The sequence below is a fragment of the Oryctolagus cuniculus genome, chromosome 2, assembly GCF_964237555.1.
Source record: "Oryctolagus cuniculus chromosome 2, mOryCun1.1, whole genome shotgun sequence".
NCBI lineage: Eukaryota > Metazoa > Chordata > Mammalia > Lagomorpha > Leporidae > Oryctolagus > Oryctolagus cuniculus.
In genome coordinates this window covers 115,310,747-115,328,083 of record NC_091433.1, presented here as the reverse complement: position 1 = coordinate 115,328,083, position 17,337 = coordinate 115,310,747, and the positions used below count along the sequence as shown (strand labels likewise).

Sequence of the window (17,337 nt, the reverse complement as noted above, 5' to 3'; positions counted from 1 at the left end):
TTAAAAATGTAATGAAGGTATAATACTCCATGAAGCCCAAGCCCCAAAGTGTGTCTAAACATTCCCTCTGCTTATTCAGTTAGGTTGTTTTCATTGTTCTGGTGTTGTATATCATGCTACAATGAATGACTTTCTTCATAGCTGTTTAATCTGAAAATTTGTGTTTTGGGAAATTGGCAGGGCAGGTTGGATTGACTCGAACTGTATAACTGTATGTGACTGTAAGAACACTAAAGGAGGACTCTGGGGCTCGATGAGGGGAGTAAGACACGAAGCAAGCCCCTCACGTGTGGTCGGGGCCGGCGGTGTGAAGACAGGGGCCTGTGGGTTTCAGGGAGTGGTGTCTCCCGGAGGACAGCAGGGCAGGGTGGGATGGAGGATGAAATGGTGGTGACTTTAGGGCAACTGGGAAACCATGAGTAATAACCATTAAATGAGGAAGCACCGAGAAGTCACAAGTGCAAAGATTCACTTTATTCATCCATCTCACCAACATTCGCAAGGTTAAAGCCAAGGAGGGGGGAGGACCGGGAAGGGAGGGGCTGGAGGACTGCGGTGGGAATGGGTCCACTGAGGGGAGGGAGCGGCGAGGCTGGGCCTCAGGGTCGCTGGCGGTGCCCTGGCAGGCGTCTCGCTCTAACAGTTCTTCCTACTGAAGCTCTGGACGACCGGTGAGCCTGAGCCCTGGGCCACCTGGCAGGTGTACTCGTCGTGGCTGTTGTACTCGTCGCTTTTCAGTGTCAGAGTACTGCTGAGGTTGTAGGTACAATCATCAGAATTCTGCGGTGTTTTACTGGTCTCGATGCCAGTTGTTAGGGGCTTGCCATCCACCTGCCAGGTGACGGTGCCATCGGGAAAGTATTTGTTTGCCACGCACACGATGGTGGCTGTTCCAGTTGCCAGCTCAGCAGGAGATGGTGGGAAGATGAGGACAGTAGGTGCCAATGTAGCAACTGAGGAGGGAAGAAGCACAGAGGGCGAGGCTTAGGTACCAGTGGACATCTCCCCTGGGTGCCATGTGGATGATCACAGAGTGCATTAGGGATGGACAGACAGAAGCAGCCCAAAGCTGTTGCAATGGGGCAGCGAGCAGACGTAGAATCTGGATGACTTTGTTTCCCTCCGGGTTCCACCTGCCCCTTCAGAAAGTCTATGTTGTTGTGTGTGAACTCTCTGACCCACTGGGAGGCCTCTTTGTTGTTGCTCTACTCTGCCCCTGCAATGACTCAGTGATCGGGGAAAGAACACAGCCCATTTCATCTGACCCCTTTGGAGTTTAGAAGTAGGAACAGGTCCCGGCCCTGTGTCCTAGGAGAAGACGGGGACGGTGGCAGAGCAGGCAGCGAGCGTCTAAGGGAAGCCTCTCTCGGCTTTCATTTCCCTGGTCTCCCCCAGGACCGTGCAGTGATATCAGGACTCTCTGGGCCTTCCTTGGCGAGGCCAGGCCAAACCCACCCTGCAGAGTGGGCCTTCAGCCTGTGTCTGCACCCACCCCTTCAGCGCCTGGGGTCATGCCAGTGACTCTCCTACCATCTTGAAGGCCTCACAGTGAGACCTGCGCCTGGCCGCCTGTTCCCAGGCCAGCCTGTTTGCAGGAGGACTCGGGAGGGGTCAGCTGTAAGCTGGGTCACCTGCCTCACAGGAACTGGTGAGCTTCACTCCTGACCACGGGCAGCTGCCAGATGGCCCCTGGGAAACCCCGCTCTGTGGGGAGTCAGGGCCTAGGGTGGGAGAGCACCATTAAAATAAAAAAATCAAGAATCCTTCCTGCGACAAGTCAGCAGACGCTCGGACAGGCTTATACAAAGCTAACCCCCATGATAACCAAGTAGTTCAGTGTAAGACAGTGAACTTTCCTGTTTTATGTTCCTCTTTGAATCTTCATGATTAGCCCCCCCCCCATAACTGTATACAGTGGACTTGGCAGCACAATACTGTGATCGAGCCCCTGAGCAGGGAAGAGCGGTCTGTGAAGACCTTCCGCCTGGGCAGTCCTGGAGAGCTTTACATTTTCCATCTGGCGTTCACATCTTAAACAATTAGCAATCTAATCTTTAATAATAAATTTTAATTTAATTAATTCTAATGTAAATTAAATTTAATTAATTTTATGTATATATAAATAAATATAAAATGTAGAAATAATATATTTTATTTTTAACTATTATAAAATTATTATATTAATCTTAATTTGATTTAATTAATTTTTAATATAAAAATTATTTCAAGATGCCTCATTAGCTTTTAATAAAGTTTAAAAGTCTCTAAAAGTTTTTAAAAGGCTCTAAATTAATTTTAAAATAGTTTAAAACAGTTTAAATCATTTTACATAGGTTTAAATTAGTTTCAAAAGAGCTTTGAAAGGTTCCTAAAATAGCCCTAGCAAGCTATTGCAGACCAAAAAAATCCTTCGTAAACATCATGTTTGACATTAGCTGGGGTGCACAACAGCAACAACAAATTATTAAACTATTTTAGAGGCCATGGGATTAAAATATCTAGATTTACGTTTTTCTGTCACAGACTTAAGGTATTGAAAAATACAGTTATATTGGTTTTTGTTAACTGCAGTTATACATGAGCAGATATTTTATACAACTGCAATGTCATCCTGCCCAGGCAGCTAAATCTTTGAAATTAGCAACATGCCACGTACTTGCCTTACTTTTATTAGTTAATACACCTTACTGGTATTTAATATAAATTTAGTGAATTGACCGAGATCTGAGTGGCCAGACTGTTGCCATTAAACTTGATTTTTTGCTGGTGTGGTTTTTACCATAAAAGAATTTATAAATATGCTTCTTTCTTTTGAACTGAGCTTTCATAATTTAAATAAACATGATAAGAGGATATTGAAATAATTGTACATCATTCTTTATAGTCCCCTAATGGAAGTTTTCAGTAAGAGGATAAAATAGCGAACATGGATTTTGTTTCTGAAATTTCTAAGAAGTCCCCTCGGCCCTGTTTCGCCCATGCTGGCTCCGTGTCCTCCACAGTCTCTTTCCCTTAGTGGCATTATTTGTATCACTGTGTGTCAGGACAACCGGCCACGGCAGAGTTAGACAGGCTCGTGGCGGGGCTGCCGTGGCCTTTAGCGGCCAGGCACACGGCCCCACGGAGCTAAGTGGCACGGCCACGGAAGGCATTCAGCCATGAAAAAGACCACCACGAGATCTACAGACCACGCCAGTTGTGCCATGGCCTCTTTGGCATTATAAAAATATGACAAATAACTGAAGGAAATAAAAGAACATATAGTTCTTCTTTAAATACTTAAAATATTTCTTATTTTCCTTCAAATCCATGATCATTAAACAATGCATTCCTTCATTTAAACCAATTTTGATCGAAGGTCATTTCAAGTTCAGTCTAATGTGGAAATTGGACTTTTTAAAAAGAAGTAGGCTGTGAAGGCCTTACTCCTGTAGAATCATAGTTTATCACTCATTGTGGACTCTAAAAACTATATCGCTGCCAAGCTCTCCAGAAAGTCATATCTTTTACATGTAAAATAATTTCCTTTTCTAACTTCTTACTGTTTTTTTAGTGCATGTTATTGAATTTTATAGTTGCTATAGAATAATATATCAGACAAAAGAGGAAATTGACTAAAATACATTTCTCTATTTTTCACACACAATGAGCAAAACACCGTAACCAACAGTATCAGTGAAGCTCTTTAGAGTGCCGAGGGCTCCCTTACTTATCTACGCTAATTTCTTCCCCTTTGAGTCATTCAATATACAGCAATTAATCTTTTTGCCGCTAAATTCATTTAACTTTTGCAACCAACAACATATCTCAAACCTACTCATTTACCCACTTTTATAAAATTTCTACTTAAAAGTGAATCTGGCCAATTAGAGCAAAATTTCAGACAGTAATAGGAAAAAGGTACTTACGTTTGATCTCCAGCTTGGTCTCCTCGCCAAAGGTGGTTCATGGAATTAGCTTTATTGCTTTCCCTCAACAAAAACCTCTGACTGCTCCCAAGCTCATTAGACTGACAGACAGACAGAATTTGGCCACTCGCTAGCTCTTTGCTCTCTACTTGAGATGAACAGATATTCTGCTCCCTACCCATCCGTGTTTTTGGAAAAATTCCATTCCCCTCCGGATTGACCTTAACTCATCTCCCAAATGCGCAAATTCCAGATTTAACAACTCAGTAAAGAAAAGGACTGGGAAAGTGCACTTATGTTGAATCTCCACCATGGTCCCTGAGCCAAAAGTAAGTCACTCTGCCATCCCACCCCTCACAAAAACCTCCCTTTGCGGCCAGTCCCACCACACGGCAACTGCAGAGAAACTTCTGCTGTTTCTCTCCTATTCTCACAAACCCCAAAGTTTCTGTCTTCTCCGCTTTTGATTATTTTCTTCTATTTACTTTTGGGGTCGCCAGGAATGGCTCATTTAACTGAAACATCACAAACTTGCCCAGGTGATCCAGGGGACCAAGACCTCACAGTTGGACAGAAAGGGACTTAGGTTTGATTTCCAGTTTGGTCCCTGGGCCGAGAGTGGATCATGGTGGCTCCCTTTACCTTCTCCCTCCACAAAACCCTCCCTGACAAGGCGGCAAGCCCTCTCCCCGGGGAAGTTATTCTGACTTGGAAATCTCAGACAGTTTTCCCTCCTCTGTGCCTCATCTTGGAAAGAAATTCGTTAGAACCCTGACCTCCAGCCAACAAAGACACACAAATAGCGAAAAAATGGAAAAAGCAAACAAATCAGGCAGAAACGGTGAGGAATCAGTGAGACGGCCACTTACCTTCGACGACCACCTTGGTCCCTCCGCCGAAAGTATTATACACAGTGGTTCCTCCTAACCTCCCTCCCGTACAAAAACTGAGTTTCCCTTTCTGACCATCAGGCAAGGCTCCGCCCAGAACACATCAGGATGCACCCCAGTGAATTTCTGAAGCTCTCAAATTTCTCCCTCCCTCTCTCTCTCTCCCTCTCTTTCTCAATGACTGAGTCTTGCTCTTCGTAGACAATATGCAGTCCTTGCTCAAGCTTGCCACACACTTCATCCCTGCATTGCCTGGTGGGTGCTCCCGATTGGTTTCAGAGTCAGCTTAGGGATCGCTTCACAGACACAGAGGTCACACGACGCAGACAACCAGAGAGGGAACGTTCGGATTTTACTCACGTTTGATTTCCACCTTGGTGCCAGCTCCAAAAGTCAAACACAGTGACAACTCCTCACTGTACAAAACCCTTCTCACCCAAGGGGACCCGAGCCCTGCCTCAGCTCTGAGGCCTAACTCCCTCTCTGAACAGAAGCCCTGAGGCTTCTCTGATGCAGAATGCTTGTTTCCTTAGGTGAGCTCTAAGATCCTGGAAGACAGTATATTTATGTCTATATAGTACGTTTATATATGTATGTCTATATATTATTATATTATATTATATGTCCTTTCTGCCACCACTACCACCTCTAGAGTGCTTTTATTTATTTTTTGGAAAGTAGGCTGAATGTAAATTATAAAGAAAAAGACACAAATAATAATGATAATAAAAAACCTCTTAATTGAACTTTCTCCTAGGGTGAGGTTGGGAGGATTTGCAAATGATACACTTTTTTTTTTTCCCCAGTGGAATTGGGAACTCATCAGTGTCTCCCTGTTAATAATAGTAAGGAAAGTCTGCCCATTTGAATCTTTATTGCCATGGTGTTGTTTCAGAAAGGCTAAATGCATCTTATATCAAGACCCCCTATCATTGACGTGTAGTTTGGAATTTAGCTACAGTGCAAAACAAAAATGAAGATCAACAGACAGAAGAGCAGCCATGGTTGACTGGTCTGCAGTCCAGGTCTCATTGAGCCGAACCAGGCGCCTGCTGTCTTGGGAGCTGCCATGGAATCCTGAGTCCCACGAGGTTTCCGTGGACACTCCACCCAGGACCCTGGAGACCTCGCTTTGTTTTGAGTTCTGCTTCATTTATTGCAGTCTCGCTTCCCCTCTAACTTCTCACCCTCATCCACTCTGTATATTGCCCCCATCATCCTGGACACTGTATACCTTCAGTGGCCTCCAGTTTTTTACAAAACACTCCCTCTGAGTGTTACCTACCTGAATTAGCCTGTAAACAGCTGTCATTCAAGATTCAACTAGAAACACGTTTTGCCAGATTATACCCAAGCAGGTGACCTGATTTTGCAGGGTACAGAGACAGGTCACTGGGCCTAGAACCCCCAATTGCTCTTGTCTGCTATCAGTGAGTCTTGACCAGATGAGGCCGTAAGCTGTCTAATGCTTTGTTTGCCTTATATTTGGGAGACCTGGTCCAACATCCTCACTTTTCAAATGAGAAATAAAAGAACAATTGAAAATCAGAGGTCAGAGATGACAAATTATAACAGATCAAAGACCAATACTGTCCATTGCAATAGAAAGTTTTACAGCAGAAATTGTGTACGTAATTCCCATGATTGGGGTAGATTTATGTGATTCTGTCACTGGGAGCTTTGCCAGTTGCCTTGAATAGAGAGTGGGCAGGAGTTCCCACCAGAAGGTGGGGAGAGAAGAATGGAGGTGGAGGAAGAGAGCAGGAAGAGGTTGACACCTGGAATGAAGTGAGCAACAGAGCTGATTGCCAACACAGTCAGCTTCCATCCCAAGGGGACTGGGAAGTCGTTTTTTCTCTGAAGAGCCGGGAGCAGCATCCATCACAAGGGCTGGCATTTACTGGCACTTACAAAGTGCAGATATTGTATGTGAATCACCACACTTAATCTCCCCCCCGAAACTTCATGAACTGTGGGGAGCAAACCGGACTAGACTGTTACTGGAATTGGGACTTATTCTATGCATCTGCTCTCCCACAATGTGGCGCGGGGAGAGAGGTGGGCAGCTTCCGCACAGCTGCCTCCAGTTCAGCCAATTAACTGTGGGACTTGCTCCTGATTGGAGAGCAGCGTACTCGGCGTGTGGGCAGCCGAGTTGGGATTGGCGGAGGAGGACTATAAAGGAGGAGAGAAACGGCATGCACCGGGAACATCTATGGGGAACATCTAAGGGAACCCGTGCAGCCCCCGAGAGAACCGGCCGGCGGTGTGCCGCTCCCCTGCGGAAGTGGGGAATGCGGCCAGGGGGAACTGCCCTTCCACGGAGGTGGAAGGGATAGTAGCCAACCCGGGAAGAACCAGCAGCAAACCCGGGGAGGGCCGAGCAGACGAAAGAACAGCGCAGGGTCCTGTGTCGTTCCTCCACGAAGAGGGGGAGCGACATAATGGTGCCGTGACTCGGATAGAAAACCTAGGACGGATAGGAAACGTGACTCGGATAGGAAACTTAGGACGGATATGAAACTTAGGAGGGAAGAAACGGGAAGAAGCAGGAAAATACCAGAGAGAGAGACTAGCAAACAGCCTAGGGAAAAGCCGGATGAAAAGAGGTGCCGGAGGAAGCTGTTGAAAGCCTAGGCATAGACTCAGATACGGACTACGGGGGGAAGCTGGGAGAAATCTCTAAGGTCGAAAGCGAAAGTGAAAGCTAGAACAAACAGACTCCGACGCGGACTGTGGGGAGAGGCCAGGAGAAATGAGGGAGGAATATCGTTGGAGGAAAGCTTGGGGAAACATACCGGGTAGAGAAAAATGTTAGGGAAATTGAAGCCGCGGGGGGCAGGCCAAGGCTGAAACGAAAGCCACTTTGGGATTCTCAAGTTAGCCCGGGAATAGGGGGCGAAAAGTTGAAACCGGAAGCTGAAACGTGAGCCTGATTGGGACCCGTCTGATTAGCCCGGGGAGCAAAGGACGGGAAGCCAAACCGTGGGGCGGAGACGTGAGCTGGGTTGAATTCGCCAGGCTAGCCCGGGGAACTTAGATTGAATGCTAGTGGCGGACACGTAAGCTACGCTGTGTTACTCGCGGAAGCCGCCATGTGCAGAGAGCACGGGGCGTGAATAGATAGGGAACGGGGCTGGCGCGAGGCTGTGGTTCAGACGCGAAAGGGTTAAGCGTGGAGACTGCGGAGCGCGCGAAGCCGAGCCACGCAAAGCCGGGAAGCTGCGCAGATGAGAGAGGCGCGCGGGCTGAAGCGGCGCAGAGCCGGGAACCCGCCGGCGGGGCGAGGTGCCGGAAAGCCGCAGGGATAAGAGAAATAGAAGTTTAGAAATAAAATGAGAGAAATAAGAATGCTGGGAGATAGAAGTAAAATGGGAGAATCAGGAATGCCCGGAGATAGAGAAATAGAGAAAAATAAGGCCTCCCCTCAACATGGCAATGAGAAAGCTTGGATTCGGTCTGCCTGATTAAGTGAGGCGATGAGCACGATGAGCACCTGCGGGCAGCTAGCAGCTTATGCGCCACAGGTCACCGAAGACAGGCACGAATTAACATCAGTAAGGCTTCCCCACAATACAACCATTAGGAGGCTTGGATTCGGTCTGCCTAATTAAGGCGGTAAGCGCCAGCAAGCAGCTCGACCAGAGTATGAGCTGCAGGTCACCGAAGATAGGCACAAACCAACACTAATAAGTCTCCCCCACAATACGGCAATGAGAAGGCTTGGATTCGGTTTGCCTGATAGGTTTTGTAAACACCTGCAGGCAGTTCTAGCAGAGCAGAGCATGCGCTGCAGGGCACCGAACACAGGCACGCATCAGCGCCTAAAAACCTCCTCACAATGGCGAAGAGAGGACCCGGATTCGGTTTTCCTGATTGATAGGACTTGTAAGAGCCTGTGGCAACTCTAGCAAGTAGAGCAGAGTGTGTGCCGCGGGACACCGAAGACAGGCGCGTATCAACGCCAAAAATAAAAAGAAAGGGGGATCTGTGGGGAGCAAACCGGACTAGACTGTTACTGGAATTGGGACTTATTCTATGCATCTGCTCTCCCACAATGTGGCGCGGGGAGAGAGGTGGGCAGCTTCCGCACAGCTGCCTCCAGTTCAGCCAATTAACTGTGGGACTTGCTCCTGATTGGAGAGCAGCGTACTCGGCGTGTGGGCAGCCGAGTTGGGATTGGCGGAGGAGGACTATAAAGGAGGAGAGAAACGGCATGCACCGGGAACATCTATGGGGAACATCTAAGGGAACCCGTGCAGCCCCCGAGAGAACCGGCCGGCGGTGTGCCGCTCCCCTGCGGAAGTGGGGAATGCGGCCAGGGGAACTGCCCTTCCACGGAGGTGGAAGGGATAGTAGCCAACCCGGGAAGAACCAGCAGCAAACCCGGGGAGGGCCGAGCAGACGAAAGAACAGCGCAGGGTCCTGTGTCGTTCCTCCACGAAGAGGGGGAGCGACAATGAACTAGAACCTAGCTTTATCTCCTATCTTGTAGGAGAGGAAATGGAGTGCAGACAGGTCCAGAACTGGTGTATGATGACAAGTGCAGTATCTAGAACCTGAACTCAGAGCTCGTGTACATAGCTGAGCTTTGCAGAGGTGTCCCCTAGTTGGAGCAGCAGGCATGGCACAGGACACAGGGGTAGAGGGGAGTCAGCTCCTTAGCCTGGCCCAGAGTTGGGAATGAGTGAGTAAGTGACCCCAGATGTATTCTCAAGACTGTGCACTGAAATGTTGAAAAGGTAAAAATATGGAAAATGACTAAAATAGTCAGAAATAGGAATTTGAGGGAGAGAGGGAGGAGGAGGGAGAGAGAAGCAGAAGGAGGGAGAGTCTGAAAGAGAAAGCTGCAGACCATCCTGACCGCTGTGGGTAGGTCATCTTAGCAGGTCCCTCAGCTGTAACTCTTCACAGCACCCAGGATGAGCCGGCCTCTCTAGGGAGGGCCCCCTCACGGCAGCGGCATGCAGTGAGTCACCCAGTGCATCAGAGACACGGGAGCACCACTGTGCCCTCTGCAAGCCCTGAGGGCCGGCGGCTTCCCCACCTGGCTCTGGACTCCTGCGTCTGCTGTCCACCTTCCAGTCTGCGGCTCAGCGTTCCCCTTGTCTTCTTTCCGGTTCCTCAGGCACGGTGCACTCCAAGGCAGGTGATTCTGCTCCATGTGGCTCCTCCTTAGGCTCCTAACCCTCTTCAGTTGATACAAGTGGACAGGCCACGGAGGGGGCCACTCCATGATCCACATCCAGGGGGGCTTAGCTTGGCACTGGTTGATCGTTCTTCTTCTGGCCACTGTGTCCTGCATGGATGTGCTCCAGGCTCCCCGGAGGCGTGGCAGGCCCAGTAGCTGCTGAGAAAGAGCAGGACGGAGGAGTTCCTGGAGGAAGAGGCTCTGCTTTGCCACATCAGGGCTGCGTCTGTTTCTGCTGTCTCCGGAGGAAGACCTGCTGGCAGGAGCAGAGTCCTCAGCAGTGAGCAAACGCACGCACCACAGACACCACCCAGCGTTCTGCTTGCTCTCTGGACCACGTGGATTCTCGGCTTGTTTCCGTGAGCACACAAAAGGCCGCAGGTGCTCCAGTGGAAGAGCCAACAGCAGGGACTGTGTCAGGGCTTGCGACCAGCAGGGACTCAGCCACCGAGATTTACATACCATGGGCTGTGGTTTTGCAGTGAGGAGCCCCTCAATCTCTGCCCTGCTCGCTCCTCCCTGTCTGCCTGCCTCAACCCCTTTGGTCTTAGAGCAGAGAAACCCACTGGGCCTACTACTGTGTGGAGCTAGCTCTGGGTGCGGTGGTGAGATCTATGGATTTAGGCTTGGTTCCTCATAGCCCCAGGGCCCTGCTAACCCTGGCAAGAGCCTAGAGTTCTAACCCAAGAGGGAGGGTAGGAAGCAGACCGGCCCACAGAACAACGAAAAACACCCACATTGAACAAGGGATGACTTGCTCACCACATTGCAACAAGGGATGACTGCGACTTAAAAAAAGAAAAAAAGTCTAATATAATGAAGGCCTCGCTCTTTTGCTCTCTCAAAATCCCCTTCACAGAAGGAGAAATATCACAGTGAGAATTCATGTATTTTTTGCTGGGAGAATCACCAATGGTTCTATTAGTAGAAAAAGATGTTGAGGAAAAAAAAGAAGGATTTAAATCCTGTGTTTGAATTGAAGGAGAGACTGGAATCCAGAAATGTTTATTTGTCTACTGCAAAAACAGGAGGCGCTCTTGAAGCAGCCAGAGCTGGTTTTAAGCACGTGGGAGCCATCAGGGCTGGGCCAGGGGGTGAGGGGGTCTGGCGGGTGGGACAGCACTGGTCCCTCTGCTGGCACGGGGAGCTCAGCCCTCCTGCCCCAGCCCTGTGAACAGTGATGGCAGCAGAAAGGGGTAAGGCTAACAGGCATTCGATACCGCATGTAAACTTCCACCCAGTAGAAGGGAAAATGCACAAAACCGAAACCAGTGTGGGCGGGCGGCCGCAGGGAAAGTCTGCGGCTTCGCTTCCTGCACTTGGTGGAGGCTCTGAGATCCTGCCTGGACTCTGTGCTGATGGCTCGGAGCCCCGGCGTGGCCGCACAGCTCTCGGAGAAACCTTTCCTAGACAGGTGGGTACGATGAGCCGCGGACAGGTGGGTACCAAGAACAGCTGCTGTGGAGAACCCCAGGAGGTGGCTCTCGAGGTGGACCTGAAGCTTTTGATCGCAAGGGTGTTAGAAGAACTTGTAAATCATATTCAAGAGCCCCAGTGTGGATGCAAGGGGATCCAAAGGAAAGCAGAGCACAAGCGTCAGAGCTGTGCTGGGAAGGCACGAGAGCTCCAGAAAACCGACCAGGTTGCCCCCAGCGTGTGCAACGACGAGATGGGCGCATTAGCGATGCAGCGGCCAATCTGTGACCCTGCAAGATTGGCCAGCTCTAGGTGCTGTGGCCATTTGGGGAGTGAACCAGCAGATGGAAGATTACTGTCTCTGCCTCTCCTTCTCTGAAACTCTGCCTTTCAAATAAATAAATAAATGTTTAAAAAAAGAATGGAGCATGCTGCTGTGGGGAAGTGTACTCTTCCTCAGCGCCCAGTGGCTTCTGTCTGGTGCTGTGCCTCAGAGACACAGGCGGGCAGAGGCCACCTTCAGCCTGGGGCTTCCACGGTCAGTCCCAAGACGGCTGAGTCTGAGAGAAACGTGGATCTCACAGTCAGCGGCATGGAATCAGGTTGGAAATGCAGCCCAGAATGGAGACTCTGGGCAGGAAGAGGACACACAGACGTGCACACACAGAGTAAAGGCTTCCATCGCTGCCAAAGAGATTTTGGACCATAAGGAGAGGGTGAAGTCCGAGTGAGCACAAACTCTCCAAGTGGGTCATGCAGCCACTCGGGTAATGTGATGTTTGTCTTACTTCCTGTGCCCTGCCTCGCATCATGAAGCTATTACTGACAGTCTAATCTTCCTACAAGTCAGGAGCAGCTTCAGGCGAGTGACCTCATCCAGGCTGCTTGGTCTTCTCCATTGTACCTTGAACTCTATTTGCTATGTCAAATTGAAGCTACTTGGAGATATAATTTAGTTAGGAAAAGATTTGAATAAAAAGTTTGAGAGAGAGAGGGAGATATCTCCTAACTGCTGGCTCATTCCTCAAGTGTCCACAGTGGCTGGGGTTGGGTCAGGACAAAGCTGGGATCTGGGAATACAACCCAGGGCTTCCATGCCTCCCAACACTGGAGCCATTGTGGCTGTCTCCCAGTGTCTGAGCAGAAAGCTGGAGTCGGGAGCCAGTCTCATAGATTCCCATTTTTCACTGATATTTTTACACCTATATTTGCATGATTTCCCCAAGAATTTTGTGCTCTTCTCTGAAGAAAAGTTGTGTGATGGGTGGGCTTCTGGTGCAGCTGTTGAGACGCTCCTCGGGTGCCCACTGCCGTGTAGACGGCCCGAGTCCGAGTCCCAGCTCCTGCTCTTGATCCCAGGTTCCTGCCAGTGTGCACCCGGGAGGCAGCAGAGCATGGCTCTAGCAGCTGGGTCCCTGCCACCTGCATGGGAGAAAGGGTTGAGTTCCTGCTTCCTTTCTTTGGCCTGGCCAGCCCAGCCGTTGTGGGAATTTCTGAAGAGTGAACCAGTGAATGGGATGTCTCTGTGTTTCCATGTCTTTCAAATAAATAAAATTATAACAAATTAAAAGTTTCTTTCTGAACCTCTTCTTTTTATATATGAAGTGGAAGTTTTTGGATGGATGCGGTATACAAGTCTTTCTGGCTTTAATAACCTGAGATGCTTTTCAAACAGGGTGGTTGATGAGCGGTGCATAAATGTGGCCAGTAGAGGGCAGCAGCAGGTGCTTATTCCTTTTAAAAAGTTACCTTCTAATTTCATCTGTCAATTGCACATTGAACAGTGTTTGGGCTTTTTTTTTTTTTTTCTATTTATAAATAATTTTAATTTTATATTTGTAAACTGGAAAGTCATTCTTGAAACACTGTCTTGTCTCTGGGCCATCTCTTGGTTCACTCCTACCTTGGAGGCCACGTCTGCTGTCTCAAGCACTGGCGCCTTCTCGTCTCCTTGTCCTCTGTACTGAGTTCCCTGCTGTGGGTCAGTCTGCCCTCATCTGTTACACCCACCGTCTGCTGATCTCACCCAGGCCAGATGGCGTCCCTGAACCTCAGAATCATACCCGCCCACCTGCCCAAGGGACACTGCCAGTTGGCGGTCCAGCACCATTCCCCAGATCTAGTATGTCCAACTGAAGGCCCTAATTTCTGCCTGTCTCCCAACGTTGCTTTCCTCAGCCTCCCCTGTGCGAGAAGAATCATTGCTCACTTTCCAGTTGTGTGACTCCGAGCGCCGGCAGGAGCCCTTGGTGCTGCCCTTCTCGAGGCTCACACCCTGAGGTTTTCTTTGTTCCACCTGCAGCCATGGCCAGACCCTGAGCACCTTCTGCACAGCCCAGCTGGGGCTCTTGCTTGGATTCAAGTATTAAAGGATGCTACAGGGGGAGTTTTGGTATCTGTTTTGGAAGATGTCTCAAGGACCAAGAAGGATTTGGTAGGCATCAAGTGACCCTTAAATGAAAGTCTTCATTTTTTTTTCCCTCCTCATACATTGCACTGGGAGTGTTGGGGGGGGGGGATGTCTTAGGTTTTTTCAGACTAAGGAACAAGCTTATCTTAGTGATGTTTATCAGTGTCATGAGAATTCAGTGGGGGTGGGAGTGTAGTATTTAATCCTGGAACTATTAGGATGTAACCTCTTGGTTGCTTGCAGAAAGCTTAGAAACAGGATTGCGGTGGATGGTGAACTTTAATAGGCCTTGGTGAGAAATAATAGATAAAGAGAACTAGGGCCAGCGCCGCAGCTCAATAGGCTAATCCTCTGCCTTGCGGCGCCGGCACATCGGGTTCTAGTCCCGGTTAGGGTGCCAGATTCTGTCCCGGTTGCCCCTCTTCCAGGCCAGCTCTCTGCTGTGGCCAGGGAGTGCAGTGGAGGATGGCCCAAGTGCTTGGGCCCTGCACCCCATGGGAGACCAGGAGAAACACCTGGCTCCTGCCTTAGGATCAGCACAGTGCGCTGGCCGCAGCGGCCATTGGAGGGTGAACCAACGGCAAAGGAAGACCTTTCTCTCTGTCTCTCTCTCTTACTAGCCACTCTGCCTGTCAAAAACAAACAAACAAACAAACAAAACAAACAAACAAACAAAAACCAAAACCTCAACTTGTGCGTAAATCCCTTGGCCAATGGCCATTAATGGCAGTGGGAAGTTGCCTGAGGAGGCAGCCAACCCCCTTCCATGACAGGTGTCCTGGATTCTACAGTTTCCTTTCCCAACAGGTTCTCCCTCCAACTTGAACGGCGAATTAGTCAAGGTTGTTGTTGCAAGAACAGAAGTCAGTTTTAACAGAAATAGAAAAGGAGGTTAAAAGTAGAGGACTGATCAGAGCAGGAACAGTAGTTATAGCTGGTAGTTCACAGAGACGCTGGGAGGGGTGGAGAGCCAGGCCCCGGCTGAGCACCCTTGACAGTGCTGCTGGGCCAGTCCCGGAGCGCAGCTGTGCTCTGTCCATGTCTGGGGGTGTACCCATGCGTGGGAGGCTGCAGGGGTACTGCCGTCATCACCAATGGTGCACTCTGCCCGCCATTAGTGGTTTTGCTGCTACTGCTGCCGTCAGAAGGAGCCTTCTCACTGAGTTTCTCATTAGAGGGAAGGGAAGTGAACACTTGGCTGCACAGTGTACAACAGGGGACAGCGTGAAGCCATGCAGCCTCACTGAACATCTTCTTGGACTGCTCATTTTATTTGAAGTTTGCATGCAAATATTTTATGTTAAAACTCACACACACACATATAGAAGGCACAAGTTGTATAATTTCTATGAGAAAAAGACACAACTTAAAAAAAGAGACAAGCTTTGGGTGGCACAGAAAGTAGCGGAGGGGTGGGGGGCGGTGCTATGCACAGTGGGTTAAAACCCCAGCCTACAGTGCCAGCGTCTCATATGGAGGTCCTTGGGACCTGCACCCACGTGGGCGACCTGGAAGAAGCTCCTGGCTCCTGGCTTCAGGTCGATGCAGCACTGGCCGTTACAGCCAATTGGGGAGTGAACCAGCAGATGGAAGACCTCTCTCTCTCTCTACCTCTCCTTATCTCTGTGTAACTCTGACTTTCAAATACATAAATAAATCTTTAAAAAAAAAAGTAGCAGAGAAGAAGGTGTGTATTTACTTTCCTTTGTGGGCTTGAGAACAATGACCCCTATCATAGCCTCCTAATGGAGTGCAGCTAGAGTGCTCACAACAGTCAAGTCACACAGAGATTCTGTGCAGCCGCTGTGCTGGGCTTTGCACGGAGAGAGCGGTGTGAGAAGAGGAAAAGAGCTCAGATTAGGAGCTGAAGAGCCTGGTTTAGTCTCAGCGCTGCTGAGCGGGAGAAGACCCGGTGCTCTGGCCTCCTGTTCCCTGTGTCTAGGTGGGAGGGACAGAGGGCTTCCCAGGTTCCTTTTGCTGTCAGGCTCTGTGTTATGGGGGTGGAAAAGGTGGAGGAGCAGTGTTGCTGGGAGCTGCAGAGCATCCGAGTGGACAGCAGCGGGCGGGGACCCCGTGGTTCAGAAGAAAGCCCATCTTCAGTTTCCCACCAGGTGCCCACTGGCTTTTTTCCCATCCACTAACAGCAAATGTTCACAACAGGAAAGCTGGGTGTCGTTTACCGATTGTGACGAACGCATCGATGTGAGCTGTCAGCTGGGTGTGCAGTGGAAAGGCACTGTGTGTACTGCTTCACAATTTTTTGATTTGTAAATTTAAAGCGATTCTGAAATGGAAAGTTTCTTTACACAACAACACAACAAACCGAGTATCACAGCAAACTGTGAAAAAGAAAAAAAAGTTCCCCCTGGCGTGACTTTAGTGTTCATATTGTCCTGCTGCTTGTCTGCAAGAGGCTGACAGACATCTGCAAATAAGAAATCAGCCCTGGAAAGAGTTTTTTAAAATTGTGTATGTATTTATTTTTATTTGGGAGAGAGAGAGGGAGAGAGAGATTCTGTCCATTGGTTTACTCCCCCAAAGGCCAGGCTGAAGCCAGTAGCCCAGGACTCCGCCCAGGCCTCCCACGTAGATGGCAGGGACCCAGGCCCTGAGTCCTCACTCTCAGGGTGCACATGAGCAGGAAGCTGGCATCAGGAGCAGACTGGGATTAGACCAGGCACTCAGTGTGGGATGTGAGCAGCCAAGGGCCAGGCTGATGCCAGGGGTCAGGAACTCCATCTGGGCCTATGTGGGTGGCAGCAGCCAAAGTACTTGGGCCACCATCTGCCGCTTCCCAGGTGCATGAGCAGGAAGATGCATCAGAAGCGGAGCTGAGACTCAATCCCAGGCACTCAAATGTGGGCTGTGGGTGTTCCAAGTGGCATCTGAAGACTCTGCCACAGCATCCACTCTGCCTAATTTCTATTATTTATTTCCTTCCAGTGACTTTTGGTTTGGTGTATTTTAATTTTTCTATGTCTTGAGATCACTGTCACATTTTTAATTTGATGTCTTTCTTGGTTTTTGTGGATGTGAGTACATATTGCATTAAACTTCCCTGGCTCCTTGTTTTGGCCTGGCACAGCTCTGGCCATTGTGGGCCCTCTGGGGAGTGATCTCTCCCTCTCTGTGCCTCTGTCTCTCCCTCTCTGTAACTCTACATTTCAAATGAATAAATTAATAAATCCTTTCTGTAAAAAAATAAAAAAGGCCTGAGGCTGCAATCTCCCTGCAGCCACTTGCTCAGGGGATACTCCCCCCTCCCTCAGCTTGGAGAATCCCAGTTCAAGTTTATCTAGCTCCTCAGACCAGGAGTCAAACGCAGAGCAGTCTGGATGGGCTGCCTCACAAGCGACTGCCCGCTTCCAGGTTTCACACGTTTCTTATGGGGTGGGTGCGTGCACTAGTCAGGTTTGAATAGCACGGATTTCAGTGTTGTCAGTTGAGAATCCAGCAGGATACTGGTAATAGTTAAGGTTTTGGTCATGGATTACATGACTACACTGCGTTCCCACACTTGAT

General features: G+C 49.2%; 1 protein-coding gene across 2 annotated transcripts in view; it reads right to left on the bottom strand.

Annotated features, from left to right (window-relative positions):
• Window positions 1–459: 459 nt before the first annotated feature.
• The window catches only part of LOC103347778 (immunoglobulin kappa light chain-like), a 104,672-nt gene continuing 87,794 nt past the window's right edge, over window positions 460–17,337 (bottom strand). Inside the window, exons 3-4 of one of the 2 annotated variants that reach the window (XM_070068812.1) lie at window positions 4,778–4,831; window positions 460–953 (exon numbers count right to left, since the gene is read on the bottom strand). In XM_070068812.1, coding sequence (XP_069924913.1) covers window positions 637–953; window positions 4,778–4,831 — 371 coding nt within the window. In that variant the 3' untranslated portion in view covers window positions 460–636. The remainder of the gene's footprint in view (window positions 954–4,777; window positions 4,832–17,337) is intronic. The other variant, XM_070068813.1, reaches the window with a different exon arrangement.